Genomic DNA, 27,628 nt, shown 5'->3' on the forward strand with positions numbered 1-27,628 from the left:
GAGACCATCCTGGTAACACGGTGAAACCCCGTCTCTACTAAAAAATACAAAAAAACTAGCTGGGCGAGGTGGCGGGCGCCTGTAGTCCCAGCTACTCCGGAGGCTGAAGCAGGAGAATGACGTGAACCCGGGAGGCAGAGCTTGCAGTGAGCTGAGATCCGGCCACTGCACTCCAGCCTGGGCGACAGAACGAGACTCTGCGGATCACGAGGTCAGGAGATCAAGACCATCCTGGCTAATACGGTGAAACCCCGTCTCTACTAAAAAATACAAAAAACTAGCCGGGCGACGAGGCGGACGCCTGTAGTCCCAGCTACTCGGGAGGCTGAGACAGGAGAATGGCGTGAACCCGGGAGGCGGAGCTTGCAGTGAGCTGAGAGCCGGCCACTGCACTCCAGCCTGGGCGGCAGAGCAAGACTCCGTCTCAAAAAAAAAAAAAGAATTATCTACCTCCTTACAATCCATTTTCTTTCCCAATCCTTTGATCAGGGAGTCCATGGATGCCACTGCTGAGTCTCAGCAGCCTGGCACGTGGTTCTGGGCTGGAGGTGAATAGCCCCTTGAGCCTCAGCTCTCCCATATTTAACATGGAAAGGTAGGGCTGGGAGCCATGGCTCATGTCAATAATTCCAGCATTTCAGGAGGCTGAAGCAGGAGGGTTGCTTGAGACCAGGATTTGTGACCAGTCTGGACAACAGAGTAAGACTCTGTCTCTACAAAAAATTTAAAAACTAACCAGGCGTGGTGGTGTGTACCTGTGTAGTCCCAGCTACTCGGGAGGCTGAGGCAGGTGGATTACTTGAGCCCAGGAGGTTGAGGCTGCAGTGAGCTGTGATTGTGCCACTGCACTCTGGCCTGGGTAACAGAGTGAGACCTCGTCTCAAAAAAATAAGTAAAATAAAATGGAAAGGTAATTTAATCCCCTCAAAGGTTTGTTGAAACAATTAAATGGAAAGAACTTACACGAATGTATGCATGTGCGTGTGGTGCTTGGCATAGCGGCACACAGGAAACAAGCAGTGAACCTTACTGTGATCCGTAGGACCATCAACAAGCAGGGCTTTCCACAGTGACTGGCTCTGGGTGGCAGGAGACTTGCGGTGTCTGAGTAAATGGAATGTGACCGTGAGGCAAATAACTTTAAAATCCATTAGCACTTCCATCTCTAAGTGAGTGTGGAATATGTGGTCACCCCAGAAGTCCTCATTCATTCAGGAGGTCACAGAACAGAGCGACTGCATTCTCTAGACCTTCATAAGCACCAGTCTCAGACAGCTCTCTGTAACTAGGGAAGTTAACGGTTTCCCATGCTGGTTCCCTTCCCTGTCTCCACAACTATTCCAAACACTTTTTACTCTTCAAACTCCCTTTCTGTTTTCGCCCTTCTCTTCCCTCCATGTAGACGGACCTCCCCTCTTTCTTCAAAGGAAACTGAAAGCTGTCAGGTGAGCTCATTCACTGTCTCAGTGTCGTCCACACACACCTGCCCACATTTGCGCTTCTCTTCCCTTCTTTTTGCAGCTGAGGAGTATTTTCTCTTTAACTTAACAATTATCCCTCTGATTCTGCGCATTCGGATTCCAGCGCCTGCCTTCTCAGAAACCCAGGGATCTCTCTCTGTTGGCTGTTTCACCTTTTCCCTCTCTACTGGCTTGAAGTACCCTCAAGTCTTTCCCATTTAAAATCGACAACAAAACAAAAACGTGGCTTCTTTCTTTATCCAGTTGGTCTAAGCTGGCTCTCCTCATGTCATCAGCACACCCACTGACAAGAAAAAACCAGGCTGACTGCGGCTCACCGGTGTCATGGAGAAGAACGTAGCTTGAGTGTTTCAGAGCTGAGTTTGGTCTGAGGTGAGTCTTCCCATGTGGGGATTTAGGACTGGGTAACCATCAGGATTCGAGAGTCTAGGACTGGTGGAAACTGCAGAGGGTCCAACACTTCGAGTGCAAACTATCTGTGGACACTGTGCCTTGAGGAATGGGGGAAGTTTCTGTAGTAAATAATCAAACTGTGTGTTGGGAGACAGTCCCAAAGAGGAATGAAATGCTAATGAAGACAGTGGTATAGCAAAGTCAGGTTCATGTAGGCAGTCAGGTGTGGTTTCGCGTCTCTGTGTCCTGGCTGAGTGCGAGGGTAAAAGATTTTGGTTCTTAGCTTCTGATTTCTTTCCTAGCTCCTTCCTCTTGTTCACAACTAAACTTCAAAAAAGCCTCTGCTTGCCGACACTATTTTCTGATCTGCTCATCCCCAAACTCACCAGTCTGACTCCAGACACCTTCCATTTTTATTTTTATTCCATTTTATTTATATAATGGAATAAAAATATATAATAAATATATTTTTTAACATTTATAAATATATAATATATTTACTTATTTTTAAGAGATGGGATCTGGCTCCATTGCCCAGGCTGGAGTGCAGTGGCATGATCATAGCTCACTGCAGCCTTGAACTCCTGAGATCAAGTGATCCTTCTGCCTCAGCCTCCTGAGTAGCTGGGACTACAGGTGGAAGAGACCGACAAGAAATAGGTGGTTTCCTATAGGGTTTCTCTCCAGGGACCTGTTGGCTCCACAGCAGTGGGCAGCCTTCCTGACCTGCTTGGCACCTCCAGACAGTTCAGTTCTGACACTATCTACCTGAAAATAGCATCAGATCCCATACATGAGGGCTCAGAAGAGTCCCATAAGACTGCCCCTTACTTCAGATACCAACTATTTCCAGTCAACTCGCCATAAATCAGGGTTCCCACAATCCCCTCATTGTGTTCAATTAATTTGCTAGAGCAGCTCACAGATCTTAGGGAAACACTTTAATTATGTTTGCCCATTGATTACTGGGGATATTGCAAAGGATCCAGATGAACAGCCAGATGGAAGAAATACATAAGGCAAGGTATGGGAGAAAGGGCCTCAGAGTTTTCATGCCCGCTCTGAGTGCAAAACCTTCCAGGAAACTCCATGTGTTTAGCTATCAGAAAGCTCTCTGAACCCAATCCTTTTGGGTTTTTAATGAAAACACCATTACGTAGGCATGATTGATCAAACCATGGCCATTTGGTGATCAACTCAGTCTTCACCCACTCTCCTCTCCCCAGAGGTCAGAGGTGGGGCTGAAAGTTCCAACCCTCTAATCATGCCTTGGTCTTCCCAAGCCCCCATCCTGAAGCTATCTAGAGACCCACCAAAAGTCACCTCATTAACTTCAACTCAGATGTGGTTGAAAGGGGCTTATTGTGAACACCAACAGGCCTGTCTAAAACTCAGAAATTCCAAGAGTTTTAGAAGCTCTATGTCATGCTCAGGGATAAAGACCAAAGCTGTAATTCTTACTGTATCACAGTCCTCAATGCCAGACGCAGAAGAGGATCCCTCATAGGCTTTCTGCCCTGGAGTGCGGGGCCTAGGCTCGGTGGGGACACAGACCAGCAGGCCAGGCAGCCCACCAGCCCCTCCTCAGCGAACCAAGAGTCACTCCCCGAGCCTCGGCGTGGGAGCCTCTCGGGGAAGAGGGGAGGGGGAGAGAATCCAACAGGTTGCTCTGCAGGACAGGTGTCACTGGGGGGGCTCCAGGGGCCACCTTTGAGGACAGCTGTCCAGGTGAGCTGGCTAGGCGACCTTGTCATCACCCGGGGGGGAGCGTCAAGGCCACAGGGGCCTCATAATCACCCCATTGAGCCGCTCAAGTGAGCACCTGGGGGATTTGGGTTCAAGGAAGCAGAAAAACACCTGAAGTCCATTGGTTGGCTAAGGACTGTGGAGCCACCTGATTGAAGAGACCATTGTGCCTCTTCAAGAATATCACCGGTCCCAGCTCCTGCATTCCCTGGGTTGTCACCGACACTCTGCCTGAGCAGTGGGGACAAGAAAGGAATGGAATCTGAATGTATTTTATGGTCCCATTTGGCCCTAGACACCTATCTGTGCTCCAATCTCTTTCTCTATAAAGCTGGATTTTTTTTTTTTTTTTTTTTTTTTGCTAAGAATTAAGTTCAATGGAGGTAAAAATAATAATTGTTTCCATCTATTGAGTGCCTACTGTATGCCAGGCCCTGGGCCAGGGGTTTACTGTGCCGTCTTCCAGAGCCCCTCTGATGGGAGGTACTATGACCCCAAGCAGGCATGGGCTGGCCAGTGGCTTGCCTAAGGCCGCACGGTCTGCCTAGCTCTGGAAACTTTTCCTGCCTTCCAGGGCCTGACCCTCCTAAGGGTCAGCTGCCCCTGCCTGGGCTCGCTAGGGGCTGCTTCTGAGAAATGGTCCCTTCCGGCTGCATATTTTCCCCAAAAAATGTTCTAGCCCCAGGCTTCCCCTGAAGACAGTTTCTGTCACTCTCTCCAACACATACAGGAAAGAAGGGGGGAAAGTAAGCGATTTTCGTTTGTGTCTTGTTTTTATTTTATAAATAAAAATGAAAATTGATTTCATGGAGAAGGCAGCTGCCTTAGGGAACATGGTATCTGGCTTAGACACTCGTAGAACAGTATGTGTGCTTCATCAGGGCCTTCCAGATAAGCCTCAGAGGGGATCTGCTTCCTTTTTCTGGAATCCACAGTTTTTAAAAATAATTTATAGCAAGTGGTTCTGGCAGAGTGTGCCATCCACCCTCTCCAGCGGGGAGAGAGATTTCTTTTTGGTCATCTTTTATGATCAGCTTCTGTTCAGATGACCCTCATAAGAGAACCCCCCAAGAACTCCAAAGGCTCAGCAGGGCCACGGCGGCTGTAGGGGTCTGGGCTGGTGGGCAGTGCCCATTGGGCTGCTTCAAGACATTGTAGCCAAACTTTTTCTTTCCTTTGTTTTTGTTTTGTTTTGTTTTGTTTTTGGAGAGCCATGTGATATTTTTGATCGTTCCTATCCATTCTTGGTGCTTTTGGGGTACGATTCCTCCTGCTTGTTTCCAGAACGCTTTGGAGTTATAGACAACCCCAGATTGCCCATACTTGATGAGACACCGTTTCCTACTCTGCCAACTGGGTGTATTGGCCAAAGCCACAGCAGGAACTTGATGGCTTGTGCACTGGGGGAAATTGAAGTGAGTTCGGTGAAGGAACTGTCCAAGAACGGGTGGTGAGATCCTAGGACTAGCAGGGCCCCTTGTTTGGGGTGGAGGCTGGGCTGTGGAACACACACCCCCGTTTCTGTTCTCCTCCTGCTCTCTGATTTCTGGTCAGTGTCACTCCTTCCAGAACCTAACCAGAAGCTGGAGGGCAAGGAAACCTGGGTGCTGGGATCTGCAGTCAGCCCTGAGTGAGATGTGGATGTAGCTGGATATTTATCCCCACCCAAATTTCATGCTGAAAAGTAATTCCTAATGTTGGAGGTGTGGCCTGGTGGGAGGTGTTTGGGTCATGGGGGTGGATCCCTCATGAGTGGCTTCGTGCTGTCCTCGCGATAGTGAGTGAATCCTCATGAGATCTGGTTATTTAAAAGTGTAGGCTGAGCACCGTGGCTCACGCCTGTAATCCCAGCACCTTGGGAGGCTGAGATGGGAGGATCGCTTGAGCCCACAAGTTTGAAACCAGCCTGAGCAACACAGTGAAACCCCATCTCTACAAAAGTTACAAAAATTAGCTGGGCGTGGCTTGATGCACCTGTAATCCCAGACTATTTGGGAGGCTGAGGTGGGAGAGTCGATTGAGCCTGCAGCAAGCCATGGTTACACCCCTGCACTCTACCTGGGCAATAGAGGGAGACCCTGTCTCAAAATAAAAAATGACGGCTGGGCGCGGTGGCTCATGCCTATAACCCCAGCACTTTGGGAGGCCAAGGCAGGCGGACCATGAGGTCAAGAGTTCAAGACCAGCCTGAGCAACATAGTGAAACCCTGTCTTTACTAAAAATACAAAAATTAGCCAGGTGTAGTGGTGCATGCCTGTAATCCCAGCTACTCGGGAGGCTGGGGCAGGAGAATCACTTGAACCCAGGAGGCAGAGGTTGCAGTGAGCCAAGATCGCACCACTGCACTCCAGCCTGGGTGACAGGGTGAGACTCCATCTCAAAAAAAAAAAAAAAGAAAGAAAGTGTGGCACCTTCCCACCCCTCTTGCTCCTGCGTTTGCTGTGTAGCGTGCCTGTTCCTGCTTTGCCTTCTGTCGTGAATGAAAGCTCCCTGAGGCCTCTCCAGAAGCTGAACAGACACTGGCGCCTGCAGAACTGTCAGCCAATTAAGCCTCTTTTCTTTGTAAATTACCCAGTCCCAAGCATTTCTTTATAGCAATGCAGGAACAGTCCAGCACAGATGCTGAGCGGAAAGCTGATTCAGAATTGCAAAGAACAATCCGCCCAGTGGGGTCATTTGTTTTGTGATGGCTCATTTAACTCAACCAGTGTTCATTTGGTGAATTCTGCGTACCAGGCTCTGTGATAGGTGCTCAGGTTCATGGTAGCAGAATCCAGTCCTGCCCTGCTGAACCCTTTGGTCTAGAGCAGCAGTTAAGGACGTGGAGGTGCCTCTCAGTGCACCTGACACATCTGATGAGGGCCTGTGCTCTGCAAGTGGCAGTGAATCAAAGTCTGTCTGTGACATTTGGGGGCTGAGACATGAATAGTCTCAGACAGCTCATAATCCCTGAGCCATTCTTTGTGTGATGTGACCATCCTTGCCAGCTGACCGCCTGGCCAAGGTATGCTTGGCTTAGCCTTGGAGCAAAACAAATTTGCATTTCCTAGTCACACACTGATTAAAGGGACAGCAGCCAAGGAACGTGCAGAGCTGTAGGGCAAGGAGAATTTGTCTTAATTATAACACACGGTGGAAAATCTCTACATGCACCACGAGACACTAGCTGGTGAAACGGTGGTGGACGTCAACACTGGCTGCGTTAAACCTGATTGTGATCTTTTACTCACTTTCAGAAGCTCCTTAGCTCATCTGTTATGGAAGCAAGTCTTCCAAACATTTCATGTTCTACCAGGGGGCTCAGAGGTGGGCCCCACATCAAAGGTGGAGGCCACTCAGACCCGAGAAGACGATGCTATGGATTAGTAACTCCAGATCCCTTCTCTTCTGCAGGGGAAAGGGCCAGCAGTGGCTGGGAAGGGCAGGGAGAAGGCCCTATCTAACCGAGGGTATCAGAAGGCCCCTTTTAACTCAAGGCCATCTCTCCAGCATCTGACTCAGCCTGGTTTTGGCCCTCCACCATCTTAGCGGCTCTGTTTCATTCTAAGTGTGAGGCAGGACAGGTGCTTGGGCTTTGGAATTACACAGAGCTGGGTTTGAATCTTGCCTTTTCACTTCATCATCGTGTGTCACTGGCCACCTTATGTGATGTTGCAGAGCCCCAGGTACCTCGTCAATGAAATGGGGTCCAGGATACTAATTGGAGTTTGTTTAAGAGTTAAATGAGGACAGGTGCTTTAGGTGCCCTGCACAGGGCTGGCACATGATATCTGCTTGGTGAATATCGAGTCCTCCCAAGCACCAGCCCCTTGTTGAAGACCGTGTCCAAGGCGTCATCTGCCTACCGCAGTTCACATCTCTGGTTTCTCGCTAGCCTGTTCTGGTGCCCTGGTCAGGAGTCCCTGATTTCATTCCCACCCATCTTCTTGCCAAGCACCTAACTTGTCAGTTCTGGTTTCTTGGTCTTCACTTTTGGGACCAAACAATTGCTCTATCTTGGCCCACTTTGGAATCTGTGGACCAGGCTGACTCCTGAGCACTAATTTCCAACCCTGCTGCTTTGGCCTGGGCCATCCTCGGCCCACCTGGGGAATCTGTCTGTCCCCTGGAGCCTCCCTTTCAAGCTTCCACATTGAGGCTCCTCTGGAGAACAGCCTCACGACATCTAATGAGGGTGCCTTGTACCTGCCCCCAGCAGGCTCTGCCCGACATCAGGAAGCTCACAGAACCTGGTGGAAGACACATTTCATAAACGCTAGGTGGACCTCAATGAATGTCAGTCCAAGCAAACTGGAGGTCTGCCCATATGTGATGTCCCCAAGGTCACAGCTCCACAGTCCCCAGCTACAGTAAAGAATTGTGCTCCAGTGCTGTTGGGAGCCCTGACTTGCCACCATCCCAACCCTCTATCTGTGGGTCCTGGGAACCTGGAATCTGGGCCTCATCTGAGCAGTGACCTTAACCAGCGGCTGCTATGATGCACTGTAAGTTAGCTCTGTACTTGGGACCACTATGTTAGCTGTTGCTTAGTCCAGTTTACGTCTTTTGGCTTTGTGCATCCAAAAAAATTGTTAGATGAAGCAGCTAGGTAGACACATGTCAAAACAACCTCAGAAGCTGGCACTCTTCTTTTTGGTATTAAAGAAAAAAATCCAGATTTTTCTCTGTACCTTTCTCTTTCTTAGACAGTTTTATGTCTTATGCTAATATGGAGGAATGGTGCCTCTCAGACTTTAACAGGCATACAAATCACCAAGGAGGAACGGTAAGACGTAGATTCTGCATCTTTAAGAAGCCCGTAGGTGATGTGAATGCTGCCGATCCTTGGGCCGTGCTCTGAGCAGGAAGATGGTGGTGAGAGATGGCATGTGGAAACCCCAGCTTATGGTAGTTGCACATGTGCAACTGTCAACCTGACAATGGTGCAAAAGCGTTCCGTAGAAATGTACTTTGAATTTCGATCCTTTCCCAGGCTAGCCATGTGCTGTATGATACCCCTGGAGATGCCAGGCTGAATCATCTCACATAAAGCCTATTTTGTAAGAAAGTGTGGACTACCTCATGTAATTTATCGAATACTGTACAGAAGTGTTCTGAGTGTATTTGAGGTAGGAAAGGTTAAGCTGTGATGTTTAGTAGGTTAGATGTACTTTTTTTCTTTTTTTTTCTGAGACAGGGTCTTGCTCCCTTCACCCAGGCTGGAGTGCAGTGGTGCGATCACAGTTCACTGCAGCCTTGACCTCCTGGACTCTGGTGATTCTCCCACCTCAGCCTCCCAAGTAGCTGGGACTACGGGTGTGTCCCACCATGCTGATTTTTTGTATTTTTAGTAGAGACAGGGTTTTGCCATGTTGCTCAGGCTGGTCTCAAGCAATCCACCCACCTCGGCCTCCCAGAGTGCTGGGATTACAGGTGTGAGCCAATGTGCCCGCCCCAGCCCACCCTTAAAAAAAGAAATAGAGACATGGTCTTGCTCTGTTGCCCAGACTGGAATGCAGTGGCATGATCCTAGCTCACTGCAGCCTTGAACTCCTGGGCTCAAGTGATCCTTCTGTCTTAGCCTCCTGAGTAGCTGGGACTACAGGTATAAGCCACCGCGCCTGGCCATATTGGGTGTGTTGATGTTGTGTAGATGATGTGCCCTCTGAAGTCAAGACGCATCTGTGTGAGGAAGCGCAGTACTCGCCAGACATTTCTTTGTGTTTTTGCCAGTCTTAGGTTTGCAGCCTTTCTGGACTATCTATCTTGAAGTCTAAAGGGCCCTTTATGGGGTGGGGACTCTTAGACAGCACCCCTTCCCATCCTGGCCTGGGTCCCTTCAGCTGGGCTGTGTGCAGGTGGCAAGAGGACCTTTCCCCTTCACCTGCCATTTTTCTTTTCCAGCTTTGAATCTCAGCTCTGCCTTGCAGCTGCATGACTGGCAGCTTTTTATTGACATTGGTGTTGGTGATGTGATTCCAGGTTTACACTCCTAAAGTTTACTCCCTGCTCTTGCTGGCCCTCAGCACTGTGCTTACCCAACTGTGCCAATGGCCCCAGGGAGGTGACTTCAGGGCGCGCCCCCATCCCCAACCAAAAAAATCCCCCTTGATTTGGAAGATGTCTTTTGTTGCTGGACAGGTGACAAAACCACCTGGCTGAAATGCACTTCATTCTTCAGCCTCCCCCCACCCCACCCACTTGAGCTTGCAGCGGGCAGGAAGGCTTCAGGCTCTCAGGAGTCGCAGGAGGCAGCCAGGGCTGGGGGGAGGGCAAGGGTGGGTTGTTCAGTGCTGAGCCGGAAACGTCTGAGCGAGAGATAAAGAACTCAGCAGCCAGAGTATTCAACAGTTTTATTTGCTGTTGCGGAATGAAGGAAACAGGAAGGAATGACACGGAGGGGAAGGAAGCTCCCCGCTCCCATCACTAAGGTAGGGCACGTGGTACAGTGATTTGTGTGAAGTGGCTGCCCCAAGCTGAGCCTGCGCCTATGACCACAGAAACCCTGGAAGGGAAATCTGTGACCAGAACAACAAAATGCCAAGGAAAACAAAACGCATTTGCATTTGGTATGAATTTCCTGTTTAAATAGGTTTTATCAGCGGGAAGAAAGGAAAAGTAGTGACTTCTAAGTGTCATTGGGCTGGCCTGGGCTTGGCCCCTGCCGGGGTACGGTGGGGGCTGGGCCACACTGCCTGCTGCCTGCTGCCCGTTTCCTCCCAGGGGGCGGCTGCAGCATCTCGGCTTGTCCGCTTCCTAGCCCTTACCTAACAGTCAGGGCTCACTAGAGGAGTCCCGGGCCTCCCAGGCTGGCTCTGGGGAAACGGAGTCAGGCAGAACCAGCTGGTATTATCCCAAGGAGTGTGGCTGGGCGGAGCTTCCCCACAGATCTCTGAGTGTGGGGAGGACTCGAGAGGCCTCAGGGCAGTTCTGAGAGGGGGCAGGGCTTACAAGAGGCTGAAGTTGCTCTCTGTGGTGGAGGTCAAAGGGTAAAACCTCAGAGCGAGTCTACTGCCTGGCCTTCTTGCTTCACAGGTTGAGGCTTCCTCCTCGCGGAAGCCCAAGGCTGCGACGTGTCTGGGATGTTCCCTGTCACAGAAGTGCCTCTGGCAGTGACTTGCGTCTCTCACCCTCCTCATCTTCCTTGGCCTCTGAAAAGCTCATGTCATGGATGTGCAAAAGGAGACCTCCTGATAAAATACCTTCTCAGCCCCAACTCCTCTCAAATGAATTAAAACCAACAAAACTGCCCATTCCACAAATCCACAGGTAAGGAGAGAGTTGAAAATGAAAATGCATCTTTAAAAAATAATGGACCACTAACTTCATAGGCTCACCTCATAAATCTAAAAACCAAACACATCACCCCAAATCCAAGTAAATTTGCTTGATTTTATCACACAGATTCAGGCTTCTCTCCCAATGTCTGGGCTGGTGGCCTGTGTCATCCATAGGACGTCCCTCCCCCCACCCCATCCCCCGAAGCTTGGCAGGAAACTCGTGGCAGATGGGCAGATACCACAGGCCTGTTTCTCAGAAAGGCTCTCCCCCTGCAGGCACTGAGGACGGTGGATGGCTCATCAGAGATGCAAGGTGACAGACCCCATGTGAGGAAGGCCAAGGGCATTTTGTAGTTCAGGAAATGGAGGCACCTTGAATATTTTCTCAATTTGCTTTATAAATAGCAAGTGCTCTTAAGTATCAGTTGATCTAGTTTTCGATCAGCTAAAGAGACCACATTAATCATATCCTCTCCCTCCTCCCTCTCCCCACCACCCAAATCACTGTCTTACAACAGTGATTCTGGCCAAGGAAATTTGTTAGCAAAATATTTAGGACTAAACTCAGTGTAATCTAAGATTCTGAAGAAGCCAAGTATTCTGTTTTGGCCCTCACCAGCTGCTGCTTGAATTTCCCCAGCATCCAAGACTGTCAAGAATCTGACAGCTCTGCTAACGGAAGCTGCAGACCCTCGGTTCGGTTCCATCGCCCTTTCTCCGGGCTGGTGTGTGACGCTCCGAATCTGTGACCTCACTAGAATCAGTGTGCGCAAGGGGATCAGCAACGCAGGGCAAAGGTGACTGGTGAGACACACGTCTACACAAACGCATACAGGTATACAAAAAGCAACAAGAGTTTAATTCTCTTTTTACATGGCCACAGGCTCTCTTCAGTCAGGGGAACTTCAGCTGGTGCCTCTCTCTTGCAGCTGTGAGGCGACAGTGTGGTGACACGCCTCATGCAGACTGTCCCGGTAAACCAGGACAAGTCACCATTAAAATCTTGCATGAACAGCCCTGGGTACGTGGGAATGGTAAGAGCCACCGTCTCCTTAGTCAGCTTAACCACAGCTCCAAACACAGTTTGTCCCAGCTGGCAAACGCCTCAAACACCAATCATGCGTCGTGCTCCTATTCTGGGTTTTTATAAAACACTTTTATATAGAGATATAGATAGCACAGTAAATGTGCTTATGATGCACTCTAACATAGAGGACAGGAATACACACTGTGGGGCGCCGCCCCAGCCGTCTCCACAGTGGAGAAAGTGCGAGGGTTAAACACACGTGGCATGGTGGCAGACGGCAGGAAGTTACAGAACGCCACGCTCCACACCCTTCCACGCGACTGACTCATCCAACACTCAGAACTCGCCTTCTTTACCCCCTTGGTGGGTAGGAGCAGTAACAAAACAATGTCATTTTTCTAAGGGTGGAGGATGTCAAACTGTCTGGTACCGAGAGCAGTTCTTATCCAGAAATCATCTAGAAATAATTGCCGAAGGTCAGCCTTGCCCATGGCCCCAGGCTGAAGGCTGCTCTGTAAAGGGTGGGACCGGCTCTGGGGGGTCTAGGGCTGATGCAGCATCTCTCAAGACACTTGCACACTCACACACCCACACGCCCCAGGACGAAGTGCACTTCCAATGGCTGATACAAAAATAGATTGGCACACCCTTTGACACAACGAGGTTATCTTCTAAAAGTTTTCCCCCAACTTCTGCAGACTCTCTTCCCCCATACGCTCAAGCCCTTCACACTCCAAGTTGGAACAGATCTGGAGAAGGCCCTGGACCACGCTTGCAAAGTTTGTGAATGCTGGGGAGAAAGACCGGGCTGGGGCAGCTGGCGATTCTCGCTAGTGGACAGAGGACAGGGCCTCTCTGTTCTCAGCATGCACCTCCTCTTCCCTTGTTTGAGGAGTCCATAGCTCATGGCTCCTCTTGGCTACACACCCAAGACTCCTTGGAAAGTTCCTAGTACTGCTTCTCCTCAAACCATGTCGAGAGGAAGAAAAGTCTGGTATTTTGAGTTCTATTTTTTTTCATTTCCAGTAGTTAAGTGCTGCTCCACCAAGCTGAGAAGAAATGGTCCTTGGCTCTCCTCGGAGCCGGTGCTAGGAGCTCTGGACCAGGCGTCTGTAGTGGGGCATGACTTCGTGCTCTGGCAAGTGGAGGGCGAATTCCAAGGCCACTAACACTGGGAACTCAAAGGCAATCAGTTCTCGCCTGTTCAGCCGGAACTTCTCTTCCAGTTTCTGCAACAAAATGGAAGAAAATCAAAAGCATGTTCGTTTTGAAATTAAAATCCTAGTCTTTCTGCAACCGTAGCTTCTCTATCCACCAGCCAGGGAGTGCTTAGGAGAAATCCACTTTGGGCAAAGCTCTGTGGAGGAAGAAAGGGAGGCATGGGCGGTGCTTCCTGCCTTCAGTCCTGGTTGTGAAGGAACCACACAGACATCTTACGACATCATTTAATCCTCTCAGTAATATGACATGGTTCATGCTCCGTATCTCTATTTTACAGATGAGAAAACAGGCTCCAAGAAGTCAGAGAGCTTAGCCAGGGTCACATGGCAGCAAACTGCAGCACTAAGATTCCACTCTAACTGGGACTCAAACTCTACCTGTAACAACTAAGTGATTCACGTTTAAAGACTGAAAATAAGGCAAACCGGTAGTGGCTCACGCCTGTCATCCCAGCACCTTGGGAGGCCGAGGTGGGTGGATCACTTGAGGTCAGGAGTTTGAGACTAGCCTGGCCAACATGGTGAAACCCTGTCTCTGCTAAAAATAACAAAAGTGGCAGGCGCCTATGGTCCCAGCTCCTCGGGAGGCTGAGGCAGGAGACTCACTTGAACCTGGGAGGTGAAGGTTGCAGTGAGTCAAGATCGTGCCAGTGAACTCCAGCCTGGGCAACAAAGCAAGATGCTGTTTCAAAAAATAAATAAAATAAAATAATAAAATAAAGCAAACCACCCACAACAATAAAAACCACATGGTAAGTTCAGAAGGGAGTGCACCGATTCTATGTAGTTCAGTCCATTCCTCTTACACACAAGGATCTAAGTCCTCCGGAAGTCCCCACTTTCACAGTGCCACTGAGCCTGGTGGCATCTTGCGTGTCCACCCAACTGGAGGAGCTGCTGGAGCTGGAAAAGGAGGAGAACCACCAAGGTGGGGATGGGCAGGGAGGGCCTCTGTTTGCTCAGGCACATTCTGCCTTGGCGTAAACCCAGCTTTTGTCTTAAGAAAACAAATCCCGCCCACAAAGCAGATGTTGATTGCTTTCAGATCGGAACTGGGATGAGATCTTGAGTTAGGTTTCTTGCTAATGTAAGTGGCTGGTCAAACCATTACTGTTGTATTCTGCATCAATAGTGAGGAAGGCCTCACCCCATATAAGGAAGGCCAAGGGCATTTTGTAGTTCAGGCGATAGAGGCACCGTGAATAAGGTAAAGTTGTCAGCTTCTGCTGTGTGGTATATTGCTCAAGTATGATTAAATGTGCATATTATTTATAATTTTATGAATATTTGTTACATCTAAAGATTCATTAGTTCTTGGCCAGACAAGATTATAATGACTCATGTCTATAATCCCAGTACTTAGGGAGGTTGAAGTGAAAGGGTAGCTTGAGGCCAGGAGTTTGCGACTAGCCTGGGCAATACAGCAAGACCTGGTCTCTATAAAAAATAAAAAAAATGAGCCAGGTGCAGTGGTGCATGCCTGTAGTTCCAGCTACTTGGGAGGCCGAGGTGGGAGGACTGCTTGAGTCGGGGAGGTGGAGGCTGCAGTGAGCTATGATTGTGCCACTGCACTCCAGCCTGGGTGACAGAGTGAGACCCTGTCTCAAAAAACAAACACACAGAAATCATTAGTTCAGCAAGTATCTGTCTAAGCCTACTGATTCTCAGCTGAGTTGGTGTCCGATGGTCACTTCTGGGTTCATGTATTTACTGTATAAGCTAGATGATTTTGTACCATTTCTTAAAACCTGTAAAGCATTGACCTAAAATACACTCTTTTCAATTGGGGAATACCTACCTTAGTGCCCTTTTGCCTTTTTGCCTTTGCCACTGAAGACAGCTAGACAGTGAGACATATGGGGTTACTGACTAAACCACGTCTTTTATTTTCTGTATTCTGATGCTTTGCTATCTGGGGCCTTGCTGACTCCAGAAGGCCTGCCCTGCCCAGGGCTAGCCAAATCCTCCACAGTGACCCCTTTTGCTTTTCGAATGCAAGCCAACCAATCCAGAGGCCACGTTCCTACCACCTCCTCCATGGGCCTCACACTCCAGGCCACTATCCACCTGCCCTTATCACCCCAGAGCCAGGCACCAGACAATTAGGGACAGACGCTAAGCCCCAGAGCCCATCAAAACTATTCAAACTAGCCAATCCTAGACCCACGGACCCTGCCTTACCTATTCCTTTCTGTGAAAACCAGTCAAGACTCCCTCTGCCTCCTGGCCAATCCCAGGGCTTCCATGCACAGCTCCCACAGCATGGCATGCCCCTTGGTACGGGCTGAATGCTTGTGTCCCCCTAAATTCATATGTGGATGCCCTAATCCTTCACGTGATGGTATTAGGAGGTGGGCCTCTGGGAGTGATTAGGTCTAGATGAGCTCCTGGGCATGGAGTGAAGGGATTCAGAGCCTTAGGAGAAGAAACCAGAGGACTTGCTTTTTGTCTCTCTCTGCAGTTCAGGACAGGCAAGCGAGCAAGGGGAGGAACCTCACCAGAACCAAAGCAACGGGTCCCTTGACCCTGGACTTCCCAGTCTCCAGAACTATGAGAGATAAATTTGTCGTTTCAGCCATCCAGCCTATGGCATTTTGTTATGGCAGCATCAGCCAAGATATTCCTCCTCTTAGGAACCGTCACACACTATCTTCTCAATGGAGCTGTCTTCTGATCAGCTGGCTTTACTGTACCTCAAATTTTCTATTAATACATTGAATTCTAAAATAGGCATTCATGTAGCGATCCAAGGAGATGGATGTTTCCTTGCTTTGGCAGGGCTCTCCTTTAAAAGAAGATACCACCCTGTCAAACTCACGCCCTTCCCCACAGAGGAGCCAGCCACGGAATTAGCAAGCCAAGGTCTTCCTGAAGCAACCTGTTTGACGTAAGATGCTCTGGGGGCCACACAGAGGGAATCCCTCGCAGGTACAGTGGCTTCTATGGCTGTGGGAATGACTGCATCTCTCATGGTGTCTGAGAATGGATTTTGAGGGCCAGACCCAATGCCCAATGCTGAGGAGCTTTGGTCTTGTCAAAGTAGATCATCCCTATGTTCTAAGATAGCCTGACTATTCCCACTACGGGAAAGACTTCATAGCCTTCAACTCAAGTGCGCACTAAGGATCAGAATCCTTCCAGGCGGGGTCACTGACCGAATCCTTCTGAGACAGGAACCCCGGACTGGAGCGACTGCTCCTCCAGCCACCAGGACAAAGGCCACTTACATCAATTAAATGCTTGACTTCGTGTTTTTTGAGGTCACTTCCAATTTTGGCTGCTAACAGCACACATGCCCCAGCACACAGCTTCCGATTCTGTTTGTTGAGCTTCCCCTTGAGGGCGAGCTTTTCAAAGTAGACGAAGGCCATGGCCACTGTGGGCTCCTCGAGGCCACAGTCCTCCTGCGCGAGCTTCCGCATCTCTCGTTTCAGACTGGAGAAAGGCAGGAGGGAAGAGTCTTGTGAAAACTTTAGAGTTTCAGGGGACCCCAAAGGAAAAGACTCCCCCATCTTGAATGCTTTTCTCTTTCTCTTTCCCAGAGAGTGACCTGGACTGGGATTAAGTCCCTGGGAGTGTGAAGGCTGCATTATGCATGGGGACCAGACTTACAGAGCTGGGCTTTGGACAAAATTTTCTCTGTTGGTCAGGTCGTATAGAACATGTTTACTTTTTTCTTTTTTTTTTTTTTGAGATGGAGTCTCACTGTGTTGTCCAGGCTGGAGTGCAGTGGCACGATCTCGGCTCACTGCAACCTCCACCTCCTGGGTTCAAGCAGTTCTCCTGCCTCAGCCTGAGTGGCTCGGATTACAGGCGCGCACCACCACGCCTGGCTAATTTTTAAATTTTTAGTAGAGACGGGGTTTCACCATGTTGGCCAGGTTGGTCTCAAACTCCTGACCTCAGGTGATCTGCCCACTTCAGCCTCCCAAAGTGCTGGGATTACAGGCGTAAGCCACCCACGCCCAGCTGTCCTTTCTGCTGAACGTGGCAATGACTCAATCACTGGAACCACAGGAAGGACCACTGGACAGATGACAAGCTTACCGTGTGTGGGAAGAGGGGTTTGGAGGGAAAGGTCGCAGGCAAGCCCAGCCTCCCGTACCTCCTAATTTTGCTGAGCGTCAGCTTAATGTGAGGAAACTTCTCCTTGAAGGTCTCGTTCATGTCCTTCTTGAGATCTGAGGGCTTCACGTAGTCAATCACCGTTGTCTGTAACAGACAGGGGAACACGGATCATCCTTAAAACAAGCGTTGTATCTAATAATTATGCGCCAACTACGACCAACTTACAACTCCCAAGGCCATGAGCAATGGGAAAACTTGGATTGGAGCTGCGACAAGGGCTCGGCAGAATCCAGGAGCCTGAAGCGGACCGTGGCTTTCTGGAGGTGAACAGAAAACAAGTCACCACTATTAGGATGAGGTGACACTTAGGAAAGCTGGCCTGTGGACCATCAGAAGTCAGTGCCCGAGAGGGAGGGGTCCCTCTGTCAGTTCCCAGGTGTCAGCCTGTTCACACGGTACAGGGTTTAAGCGTGTGGGGCTTGGATGTACACAAATCCCTACTTGACCATTCACTAGTCTGACAGCTTTGGGAGACTTAAAATCACCCCAAATCTCAAGTCCCATTTCTGTAAACAAAAAAACAGTACAGTGCCTACTTCACACAGCTTTCTGAGAACTGTACGAGAAGTGCCGTGCACAGTGCCTGGCCTACAGCAAATGCTCAAATATTAGCTATTGTTTAGTTTTTAAAATGGTAGTCAAACATACATCACATACAATTTACCATCGTCACCATTTTCAGGCGTACCATTCAGTGGCATTAAGAACATTCACATCGTTGTGCAGCCCTCACCACCTTGGATCCTTGGAGTCCTTTCTGAATACCCTGGTCTTCCTTGCTCCTCTGCACCCTGCACTGTGAACTCGGAATTCAAGTTTTTTTCTGGGTTTTCCCCAGTTCGTCTCATCCCTCCTCGACAGTACACTTGCCAAGGCTGGGTCTTTTTCGGCTGACTACATGCCACAATCTTTTTTTATTTTTTATTTGAGACAGAGTCATGCTCTGTCACCCAAGTAGTACAGTGGTGCAATCTCGGCTCACTGCAACCTCCGCCTCTTGGGTTCAAGCGATTCTCCTGCCTCAGCCTCCCGAGTAGCTGGAACTACAGGCACGTGCCACCTCGCCCACCTAATTTTTGTATTTTTAGTAGATGGGGTTTCACCATGTTGGCCGGGATCCTCTTGAACTCCTGACTTCAGGTGATCCACCCACCTCTGCCTCCCAAAGTGCTGGGATAAGAGGCTTGAGCCACTGTGCCTGGCCTACATTCCGTAATCTTAATCAGCCAAAGCTCAGGAAAGAAGAAACGACAGGTTTTGATGTGAAGGTCGATTCCCTGGCTGACTCACGCCTGCAAAGCCCATCAAAGGTTTCCTTAACAGCTCTAATGGAAGTTGGTGGCTTTCTCTGGACACCTCCATTTATAGGACACAGGATTTTAGCGCAGACATGTGGAATGCCTTTGGTGTCAGTTAGTAGCAAGGAGCAGGCAAGCAGCCAGCACATCCCAATTCAAGTGATCTTGATGGTCCTCTTTGCTTCTCCGGTGAATAAGGGCAAAGCACGGCAATATTAACTCCAACAATACCAGCAGACCTGTTCAGAGCCACAGTATTTGGACACTGCTCTCACTGCCAAGGTCCAGCAGAGCGGGCCGCTGTGGCAGCCCTCCAAGACAGGTTTATTTCCCTTCTACTTTTAAGAACGGTCTCCTCTGGGTTGAAGGGGATGTAAGATTTCCTTTTGGAAACAGGCAGTAGAATGGGGGCCGCACGTAACATGCTCGCCTCAAGCTGGGAGGGCCCATCAGCCAACCCTCCTGTTTCCCAAGTAATCAGCACCTTCCTCCGGCTTCTCAACCCCTCACCCCCCATCCAGGAACCCTGAACTCCCAGAGACAGGCCGCTCCCACTCTTCCTCTACAGAGGAAGGTCATGAGGTTTGCAATGATGTGAGCAGGCTCAAGTAAAGTCATCTGCCTTTGTTGGGGGCCTGGAGCCCTGTGAGCGCCAGCAAGGATATCCTGCTGCTTAACCATCATGCAGATTTTCAGGCCGGGTTCTGTTGAAGTGCCTGTGGGAGGGGGACTGGATCTCTCTTCGCAGCAACCACAGCAAGTCTGCTTTGCTCCATCTTATTTGTAGATACACAACACTTCCCTTGCAAGAGAGATCTCACTGCTTATATGTGCAAATATGCAAATGTGTCCCACCTCTGCTCGCAACAGAGGCTCAGAAAAGTGAAAAGGCCTGAGTGAGCCGCAGGCAGGGCAGGGGCTAGGACCCTGGTCTCCCAGAGCAGCTGCTTCCAGCTCGCGCCCCATGCACTGCCTTCCTACTTTTCTCTCCTTGATGGTACTGAATAAGCAGCACAGAGTAGCTCCCTACCCAAGGGCTCTCACCAGGATGTCTGAGAAGATAGCTGGCAGTGGAAAGGGCTGGCGAGTGGTGGGGCAGGTCCACCTTCAGCAAGTCAGGCAATAGGGAGAAAGTCACTCAACCTCCCTGAGCCTTACCCTTATCTTCTCCAAAACGAGATGAGAAAACCTCATGGGGCTGCTTCCCAGGTTTATCTTGAAGATCAAAGAGAACAAAGTGTATGTAAAAGACGCTGGCAAATCTCATCAGGAGCACATAGCAGAGACAGCAGCAAGTCTGGGCTCTGCTCCAGCCCCACTGAGTCAGTCTCTGAGGGCAGGGCCTCGCATCTGCACCATGACAAGTTTTCCAGCTGATTTCTATGCGTCAGCTGGGACTTACAAATCAGACTCTCATCTGGCTATTGCCCCCTCCTGGTTCAGCTTGGGATGCCACTTCTGCAGGCTCCTCCTCCTAAATCCCCGGGGCTGAGGCTGCTCTCCCCCCGGACCCACCTTCTTTCTACTCCATGATCTGAACATCCAACCTCTTGGGACGCCCTGCTGTGCTACGGAGGCTGGAAAGCTAACGGTTATACTTGCCTGACTCCTTTGCAGCTAGGATTCCAAAAACAATTCTGGCTCCTCCTATTGGATGCTCTGGTACGTGAAGGTAGGGCTCGAGCAAGGGCTGTGCTTCTGTTGTTTATGCTGCCAAGAGGCTCAGGGCAGGAATCCTCAAGTCCTGTCACTACACTTCTGGGTTCTCATTTGGCAGGTGTGGACCACAGCAGGGCAGCATGGATCTGGAGCCAGGAGCCAGTGCCAGTTCCCCAAGTCCAAAGCCAGAGTCCTGGCCCCAGGTAGCAGCAGCCTCCTGTGTGGCACAGTTCTAAAGTGTGGCTTGGGGATCATTCCTGAAATGTCAACTTAGGTTATTCTGTCAGCCTCCTCAATGATTCTAGTAAGTAAGGTGTTCATTAGATACCTTTCTTCTTGAGATGGAGTTTCACTCTCGTTGCCCAGGCTGGAGTGCAATGGTGTGATCTCAGATCACTGCAAACCCTGCCTCCTGTGTTCAAGTGATTCTCCTGCCTCAGCCTCCCAAGTAGCTAGGATTGCAGGCATGCACCACCACACCCAGCTGTATTTTTAGTAGAGATGGGGTTTCACCGTGTTGGTCATGCTGGTCTCGAACTCCTGGCCTCAGGTGACCCACCCACCTCAGCCTCCCAAAGTGCTGGGATTACAGGCGTGAGCCACTGTGCCCAGCCTTTAAAAAAAAAAAAAAACAGACATAGGGTCTTGCTATGTCTTTTTAGGTGGGACTCTAAATCCTGGGCCAAGTGATCCTCCTGCCTGTGCCTCCTGAGTGGTCCGGGCTGCAGACCTGTGTCCCTGCGCCAGCTCCTCTTCCTTCTTAAACTCACTAGAGTGGATGCTGCACTTCAGAACTGAACCACGCCTGGTGCACACGCTGTACTTTGCTGATGGCATTTACCACTACTGAAACGGAACCTGGCTCGGGGAAGGGGGAACAGAGGAAGAGCTTCTGATCCCCATAAAGGCAAAGACGATATCCAGTCCCTGAAGCTCTGAGTCCTGCCCCCACCCCTGAGCCACACTTCTCAACCCATCCCTGCTTTACAGGACCCGTGAGCGCCAACAGCTCAGCTCAGCCTGTGGCTCTTGAGGGGGCAAGGGCGGCAGAGAGCGCCAGGTCCACTCTGGTCTGGGCCTTGCAGGGGAGACTCTGTCTTTTTTACAAGCAGCCTGGTCCTAGCTCTTGGGGTCCAGAGCTGGGGACTCTGTTTCCTGACAGAGAGGCAGAGATAAAAATCCAAGCTAGGCCCTGGCAGGGGGTGTGCAGGGAAGGCCTGTGAGCAGACGCTGCGAGACCCTTGGCCCAGTGAGCCCAGTGCTTGGCCCCGCATAAGTGGGGCATATGTGAAGTGCCAGGAGGATGAGGCCCTCTAGTCATCTTCTAGGCGACAGACTCTTCAGCATCCCGACCTTCTGTCCCGGCCTCCTGTCTGCTGTGCTCTCTTCAGTCTTGCTTTTGTCTCTGCTTCTCTAAGCTGCGGCTCAGTGGGGAAGAACACAGGCTCAAGAGTCAGAGCCCTGGGTTCAAACTCCAGCTCTGCCACGTGGTGCCCGGCGGCCCAGTGCACACTGGTGAGGAGCTCTGTGCCTCCGTTTGCTCCCCTGGCTTCTCCAGCACCCACTTGATGTTGACAGCAGCAGGCGCCTGATCTGTGGGGCTGTTCCGTGTCCTGCTCCCGCTCAGCTGCATAGGATACACAACTGCCACAGTGGACCAGACAACCCCTGAAGCGGCACTGGCTGCCAGAGCCCGGCTCGGAGGGGGCTGCACACACGCTGCATCTTCAGGCCACTGCTCTGCACCGGCCCCACACTGTCCGGAGTGTGGAAACTGGACGGATCACTCTGAGCCCAGGGCCACCCCCCTTCCAGGCAGGTTCCAGAGGGGATGACAGTCCTCGGTGTCCTCTCAGCTGCAGGTCCCTCTGAGACACACTCTCTGGGGTACAGGAAGTCATGATTCCCCGGCACATTCTGTCTTGAGGGAGCCTGATGGTGGCCCTTAGAGGCCGGGCCTCCCAACCATGCCAAGAGATGGCGTCCTCTCTTCAGTGCTGGGGGTGAGCTGGAGAGGCGGTACTAGGAGATTGAGCCGCAGAAGTGGGATGACCACAGCCCCCCGCCACTCATTCTTTCTGGTGTGGGACTCAAGAAAGGAAAAGTAAGGCCCACGCTTTATTCAGGCTTGAACTGTATGAATTAATCCCAGCACTTTAGGAGGCCGAGGTGGGTGGATCACTTGAGGTCTGGAGTTCAAGACCAGCCTGGCCAACATGGCAAAACCCTGTCTCTACTAAAAATACAAAAATTAGCTGGGCCTGGTGGTGCATGCCTATAGTCTCAGCTGCTTGGGAGGCTGACGTAGGAGACTCACTTGAACCTGGGAGATGAAGGTTGAAGTGAGCCAAGATGGTGCCACTGCTCTCCAGCCTGGGTGACAGAGTGAGACTCTGTCTCAAAATAAATAAATAAAAAACCTTGTAATGCCTGGGTTTTGCCAGTGTATGCTACTGTAAATCAAAAAGTGCCAATTAAATAGGCAGCAACTCCTTCTTGGCCTGGGACAGTCTGAGTGACAACCTTTTTTCTTTTTTGAGACAGAGTCTCACTCTGTCACCGAGGTTGGAATGCAGTGGTGCGATCTTGGTTCACTGCAACCTCCGCCTCCAGGTTCAAGCGATTCTCCTGCCTCAGTCTCCCAAGTAGCTGGGACTACAGGTGTGCACCACCACGCCAGCTCATTTTGTATTTTTAGTAGGGACGGTGTTTCACCACGTTGGCCAGGATGGTCTCCATCTCCTGACCTTTTGATCCTCCCTCCTCGGCCTCCCAAAGTGCTAGGATTACAGGTGTGAGCCACCACGCCCGGCCATGACCACTGTTTTCAATGCCACCTAATGCCAGGCTATGCGATTCACCAGACGAAGGGCTCCCTGTGGCCCACAGCAGGCCCAGGCTGTGTGATGGAGGCGGGGGTTCCAACCCTGCAGCAAGCAGTTGTGTTTTTGCAAGGGTGCTCATTCCGTTCATGGAGTGACAGGTCACTTGAATGCACTGTCGAGCACTTGAATGCCTGACTGCAGGGAAGCTATGTGCACAGCTGCGTACAGGGAAAGGGGAAGGTCAGATGGAAGGGCCTGTCCACAACAGAGATGTCCAGAGATGCAGTTCACAAGGAAGCCCTGCCTGGCCTGCCCTGCTGGAGACAGTCTGGAAGGCCTAGAGTGGGTGTGGACAAATTCTTTCTGAGATAAGAGGAAGAGAGAAGACTACAACTTAGTTATCTAGACGAAAAGTCTCCCATATCGATTGCAGAAACACTGATACATCTTTTGCTTTTGAGACAGGATGGGTGACTCTGTTGCCCAGGAGGGAGTACGGTGGCACTCACTACAACTCCCACCTCCCGGGTTCAAGCAATTCTCATGCCTCAGTCTCCCAAGTAGCTGGGACTACAGGCGCACACCACCACACCTGGCTATTGTTTTTGTATTTTTTGGTAGAGATGGGATTTCACCATGTTACCCAGGCTGGTCTCGAACTCCTGACCTCAAGTGATCCGCCCACCTCAACATCCCAAAGTGCTGGGGTTACAGGCATGAGGCACCGCGCCTGGCCCATCCTTTGCTTTGTATAAAAACAAAGTCTTGACTTGTCATGAGTGGAGCGAAGGGGCCTCCATGGAACTGAACTTGGGCCCCATCCCAGCCCACTGTAGCAATGCTGTGAAGTGAAGGCCCCTCAGGTGGGCTGGGGTATAACGGGAGAGGATGGGAGGTACACACGCCCCAACAACAATCCTGGAGAACAGCGAGGGCCTCAGAGCAGATAGGCTGCTGGTCTGATTCCAACCGAAACAACAGAAAAGGTACTTCCACTCCAGGGCCTGATAAAGCTCCGGTCTCCATTTCTTACTCTCCTGTCTTCCAAGTCTCCCCAGGAACTCTTATGAGCAGTTCTAAGCAGATGTGAGCTTGCCGTACACTCTGCTACTGTTCTCCTCTGACCTACTGCCAGCCCTAGTGCTGCGTGCACCCCAGGAGCTAGCAGCAAGACCTGGGGCAGGTATGCAGCCGCTGCAAGCCTTGGTTCCACGCCATGCCTGTGAAAGGAAGGAGGGATACAAGGCAATGGTGCACACAGCTCCTTCCAGGGTCAACAGCCACTGCGGAATTAGGCTCTTCTGCTTTGGCCACACTTGTACACGGGCGTTCAGGCTCAGTTGGGCACTGGAAGGCAGATGTTCCGTGCTTGTTAAGGCAATTAAGCAGCACAGCGGCCCTCGACTAAATCTAACCACCAACAGATGGGCATTTCAGCTGTTCTAGGCATTTAATCCTTTCCCTAAGAGGACAGTAAATCACAAGGAAACTATGGAAATAAACGGGTAGCCTACGCAGCCCATCGAATTCAAAATACCGAATCCTGGATCAACTCTCCCTCCCACTGAAATGAAAGGGTTTGTACACGGAGAGGAACACAGGAAGAAAAAGCTGCCTCTGCTTCAGGTTTGCATGGCCATGGCGAGGCACTGGGTGGCAGAGTATGTGCAGTGTCAGATACTTGTCAGCTGTCTGGTGCTACCGGACTCCTGGAGTAGTGTCTCCATCCACTTGAGATGACACCAGGTGACTGGCCCTGAGTTCACCCACACCCAGAGAGTATTTGGGTGCACTTCTAAACACAAGCTGCTGAAACAGGGGCAGTACAGCATGAGCCAAACTGCGTGGAACGTCATGTTCAAAATCACAAAGTGACTGTCAAAAATCCGAGTCAAATACATAGAAAGAGAGCAGATGCTGCAATATCCTGAGTGAAATGTCAAACTCATATTTTGTTTTGTATTAGTTTTTTTGTTTTGTTTGTTTGAGATGGAGTCTTGTTCTTATCGCCCAGGCCGGGATGCAGTGGCACGATCTCGGCTCACTGCAGCCTCCGCCTCCCGGGTTCAAGAGATTCTCCTGCCTCAGCCTCCTGAGTAACTGGAATTACGGGCGCCTGCCACCACACCTGGCTAATTTTTGTATTTTTTAGTAGAGATGGGGTTTTGCCATGTTGGCCAGGCTGGTCTCAAACTCCTGACCTCAGGTGATCCACCTGCCTCCGCCTGCCTCCGCCTCCCAGAGTGCTGGGATTACAAGTGTGAGCCACCAAAGCCATTAGTTTTACAAGAAAAAAATGAATTGTAAAAGGTGTTGGAATTCTAATAGTGCTGTTAACAACAAAAAGACCAATCAACTAACCAACCAACAAACAAAAAACCCAAACCCACACCCAAAACAAGCTTCCCTTCTCCATACAGCACCATCAGGCTTTTCAGGCACTTGATGTGAACACTTACACCTAAAGCTGGCAGGATGCTCCTCAGCTACTGCCCAGGCCTGCGCACCTGAGGGCGCCCCTCAAGCCTCAGGGAAGTGCCACAATAGGGAAGAGCCGAGCTACTGTGCTTCTAATGTGATGGGGCTTTTGTTTTTTGTTTTTTTTTTGGAGATGGAGTCTCGCTCTGTCGCCCGGGCTGGAGTGCAGTGGCCGGATCTCAGCTCATCGCAAGCTCTGCCTCCCGGGTTTACGCCATTCTCCTGCCTCAGCCTCCCGAGTTGCTGGGACTACAGGCGCCCGCCACCACGCCTGGCTAGTTTTTTGTATATGTTAGTAGTGACGGGGTTTCACCCTGTTAGCCAGGATGGTCTCGATCTCCTGACCTCGTGATCCGCCCGTCTCGGCCTCCCAAAGTGCTGGGATTACAGGCTTGAGCCGCCGCGCCCGGCCGGCATTTTCTTAAAGAGGGCCCCTCTCCAGAACTGAGTAAGCCTCAGGCACCTTGAAACCTGAGGACTTGGAAAGGGTCTTACATTAGCTTCCCAACAAATCCACCCTGCAGATAGGTAACAAGTGCCTAAATCATCCAGGTAACTTCTAATGGAAATATATAAATATATTATAAATTATAATAAACATATGACTGCTATTAAATTATATATTTATAAATATATACTTATAACATCTCTATTTCTATCGGGGGACGGACGGGTAGAATCTAATCACCTCATGGAAGGCTGAATTAGTCGTTCTTTCATAGAGTCAATTACTTCTCACTGCTCAGTATCTCATGCTGTACTGAAAAATTAAGTTCCAAGATACATTCCCCCAACACTGGGGAGATGTGGGGGTAGGAGGGAGGGCTTTCTCTACGAGGACTTAGATCTTAATATTCGGTAAATAAAAAATAGGCACTTTATCATGGAGATCAATGCAAGAGGTTTCTCTCGAGGTTCACATGCGTATGCGTATCATAAACAATGTCGGTCGGTTTTCTTTTTGATGTGAACATGGTGCAAGAGGGATTTCTTAGAGAGGAAAAGAATCCAGAAATCCACTCAGGTAACTGAATTTTGTTGGCATTATCTCAGCTCTCCCGCTTCCTTTCTCCTCTTAATTGCTTTCCACACCCATAAAGAGGGGGGAAAACACAAAAACCCACTACGACCTGGGCTGCCAGGTTCTAATGATACATAACCACTCTCTAGTGAAGCTTTAATTATATGCCAAGTGGCGCAGAGAGCTGGAAGCATCTGCCTTCCCCCAAGACACACCATCGCCCAGCAAGAGTCTGCATGTAGCCAGGCGGCTCAACATGCTCTGCTGTTCTGTGGTCACCTTCTAGAAACTTGAAGACCAAACCACCAGGCCAGCTGCAGTTTGCTTTGCACACCTGCCCCAGGAATTTTTTTTATTTTCGTTTTTGAGACAGAGTTTCGTTCTTGTCACCCAGGCTAGACTGCAGTGGTGTGATCTCAGCTCACTGCAACTTCTGCCTCCTGGGCTCAACCGATTCTCCTGCCTCAGCCTCCTGAGTAGCCAGAATTACAGGCGCCCACCACCACACCTGGCTAATGTTTTTTGTACTTTTAGTAAAGATGGGGTTTCACCACGTTGGTCAGGCTGCTCTTGAACTCCTGATCTCAGGTGATCACCCACCTCGGCCTCCCAAAGTGCAGGGATTACAGGTGTGAGCCACCACGCTCGGTGCAGAATTCTTTTTAAATTCAAAATCTCACCCTTGCCCTTCTACAGTAGATAATAGTGGGAGTGACTTGCATGGGTCAAAGTTTAAAAATACAGATATGGGTGCAAGACTAATTTGAAAAGGGTGCCACTTGCACTCTAAATGACAGGCTTTACCTCTGGAAGCTTCTCACTGTAAGATATGTCCTGACTGCGGCGACGAGGGGCCTTTTTATATTACACTGAGGACACACACGCACAGAGAGAAACATTCAGCTACATCATGGCTGGCTAATAGCACCTACACTAGGACTCAGAAATCCCGCTCCTAGGTATTTACCCCAAGGGAAATGAAAAAGTATCTCCACAGAAAGACATGCACAACATTCATGGAAGCTGCATGAACAAATGTGGATCAACAGGAGAAGGGATAAACAAACTATACTACATCTTATACCACTCAGC

General features: G+C 50.2%; 2 protein-coding genes across 3 annotated transcripts in view; one reads left to right on the forward strand and one right to left on the reverse strand.

The window, feature by feature from the left end:
* Positions 1–9,938: 9,938 nt before the first annotated feature.
* Positions 9,939–27,628, reverse strand: part of CABLES1 (Cdk5 and Abl enzyme substrate 1) — a 130,338-nt gene continuing 112,648 nt past the window's right edge. For both annotated transcript variants that reach the window (XM_033178142.1, XM_033178141.1), the window contains 3 exons: positions 17,233–17,339; positions 16,355–16,562; positions 9,939–13,136 (listed from right to left, as the gene is read on the reverse strand). In XM_033178142.1, the coding sequence (XP_033034033.1) occupies positions 12,996–13,136; positions 16,355–16,562; positions 17,233–17,339 (456 nt within the window). In that variant the 3' untranslated portion in view covers positions 9,939–12,995. The remainder of the gene's footprint in view (positions 13,137–16,354; positions 16,563–17,232; positions 17,340–27,628) is intronic.
* Positions 10,094–11,650, forward strand: LOC117064062. The gene is made up of 3 exons (XM_033178143.1): positions 10,094–10,169; positions 10,636–10,869; positions 11,521–11,650. Exons 1-3 carry the CDS (start codon positions 10,138–10,140, stop codon positions 11,627–11,629), a joined length of 375 nt encoding a protein of 124 aa, XP_033034034.1. The 5' UTR covers positions 10,094–10,137; the 3' UTR covers positions 11,630–11,650.

Source organism: Trachypithecus francoisi, unplaced genomic scaffold (genome assembly GCF_009764315.1).
Source record: "Trachypithecus francoisi isolate TF-2019V2 unplaced genomic scaffold, Tfra_2.0 Lachesis_group19, whole genome shotgun sequence".
Taxonomy (NCBI): Eukaryota; Metazoa; Chordata; class Mammalia; order Primates; family Cercopithecidae; genus Trachypithecus; species Trachypithecus francoisi.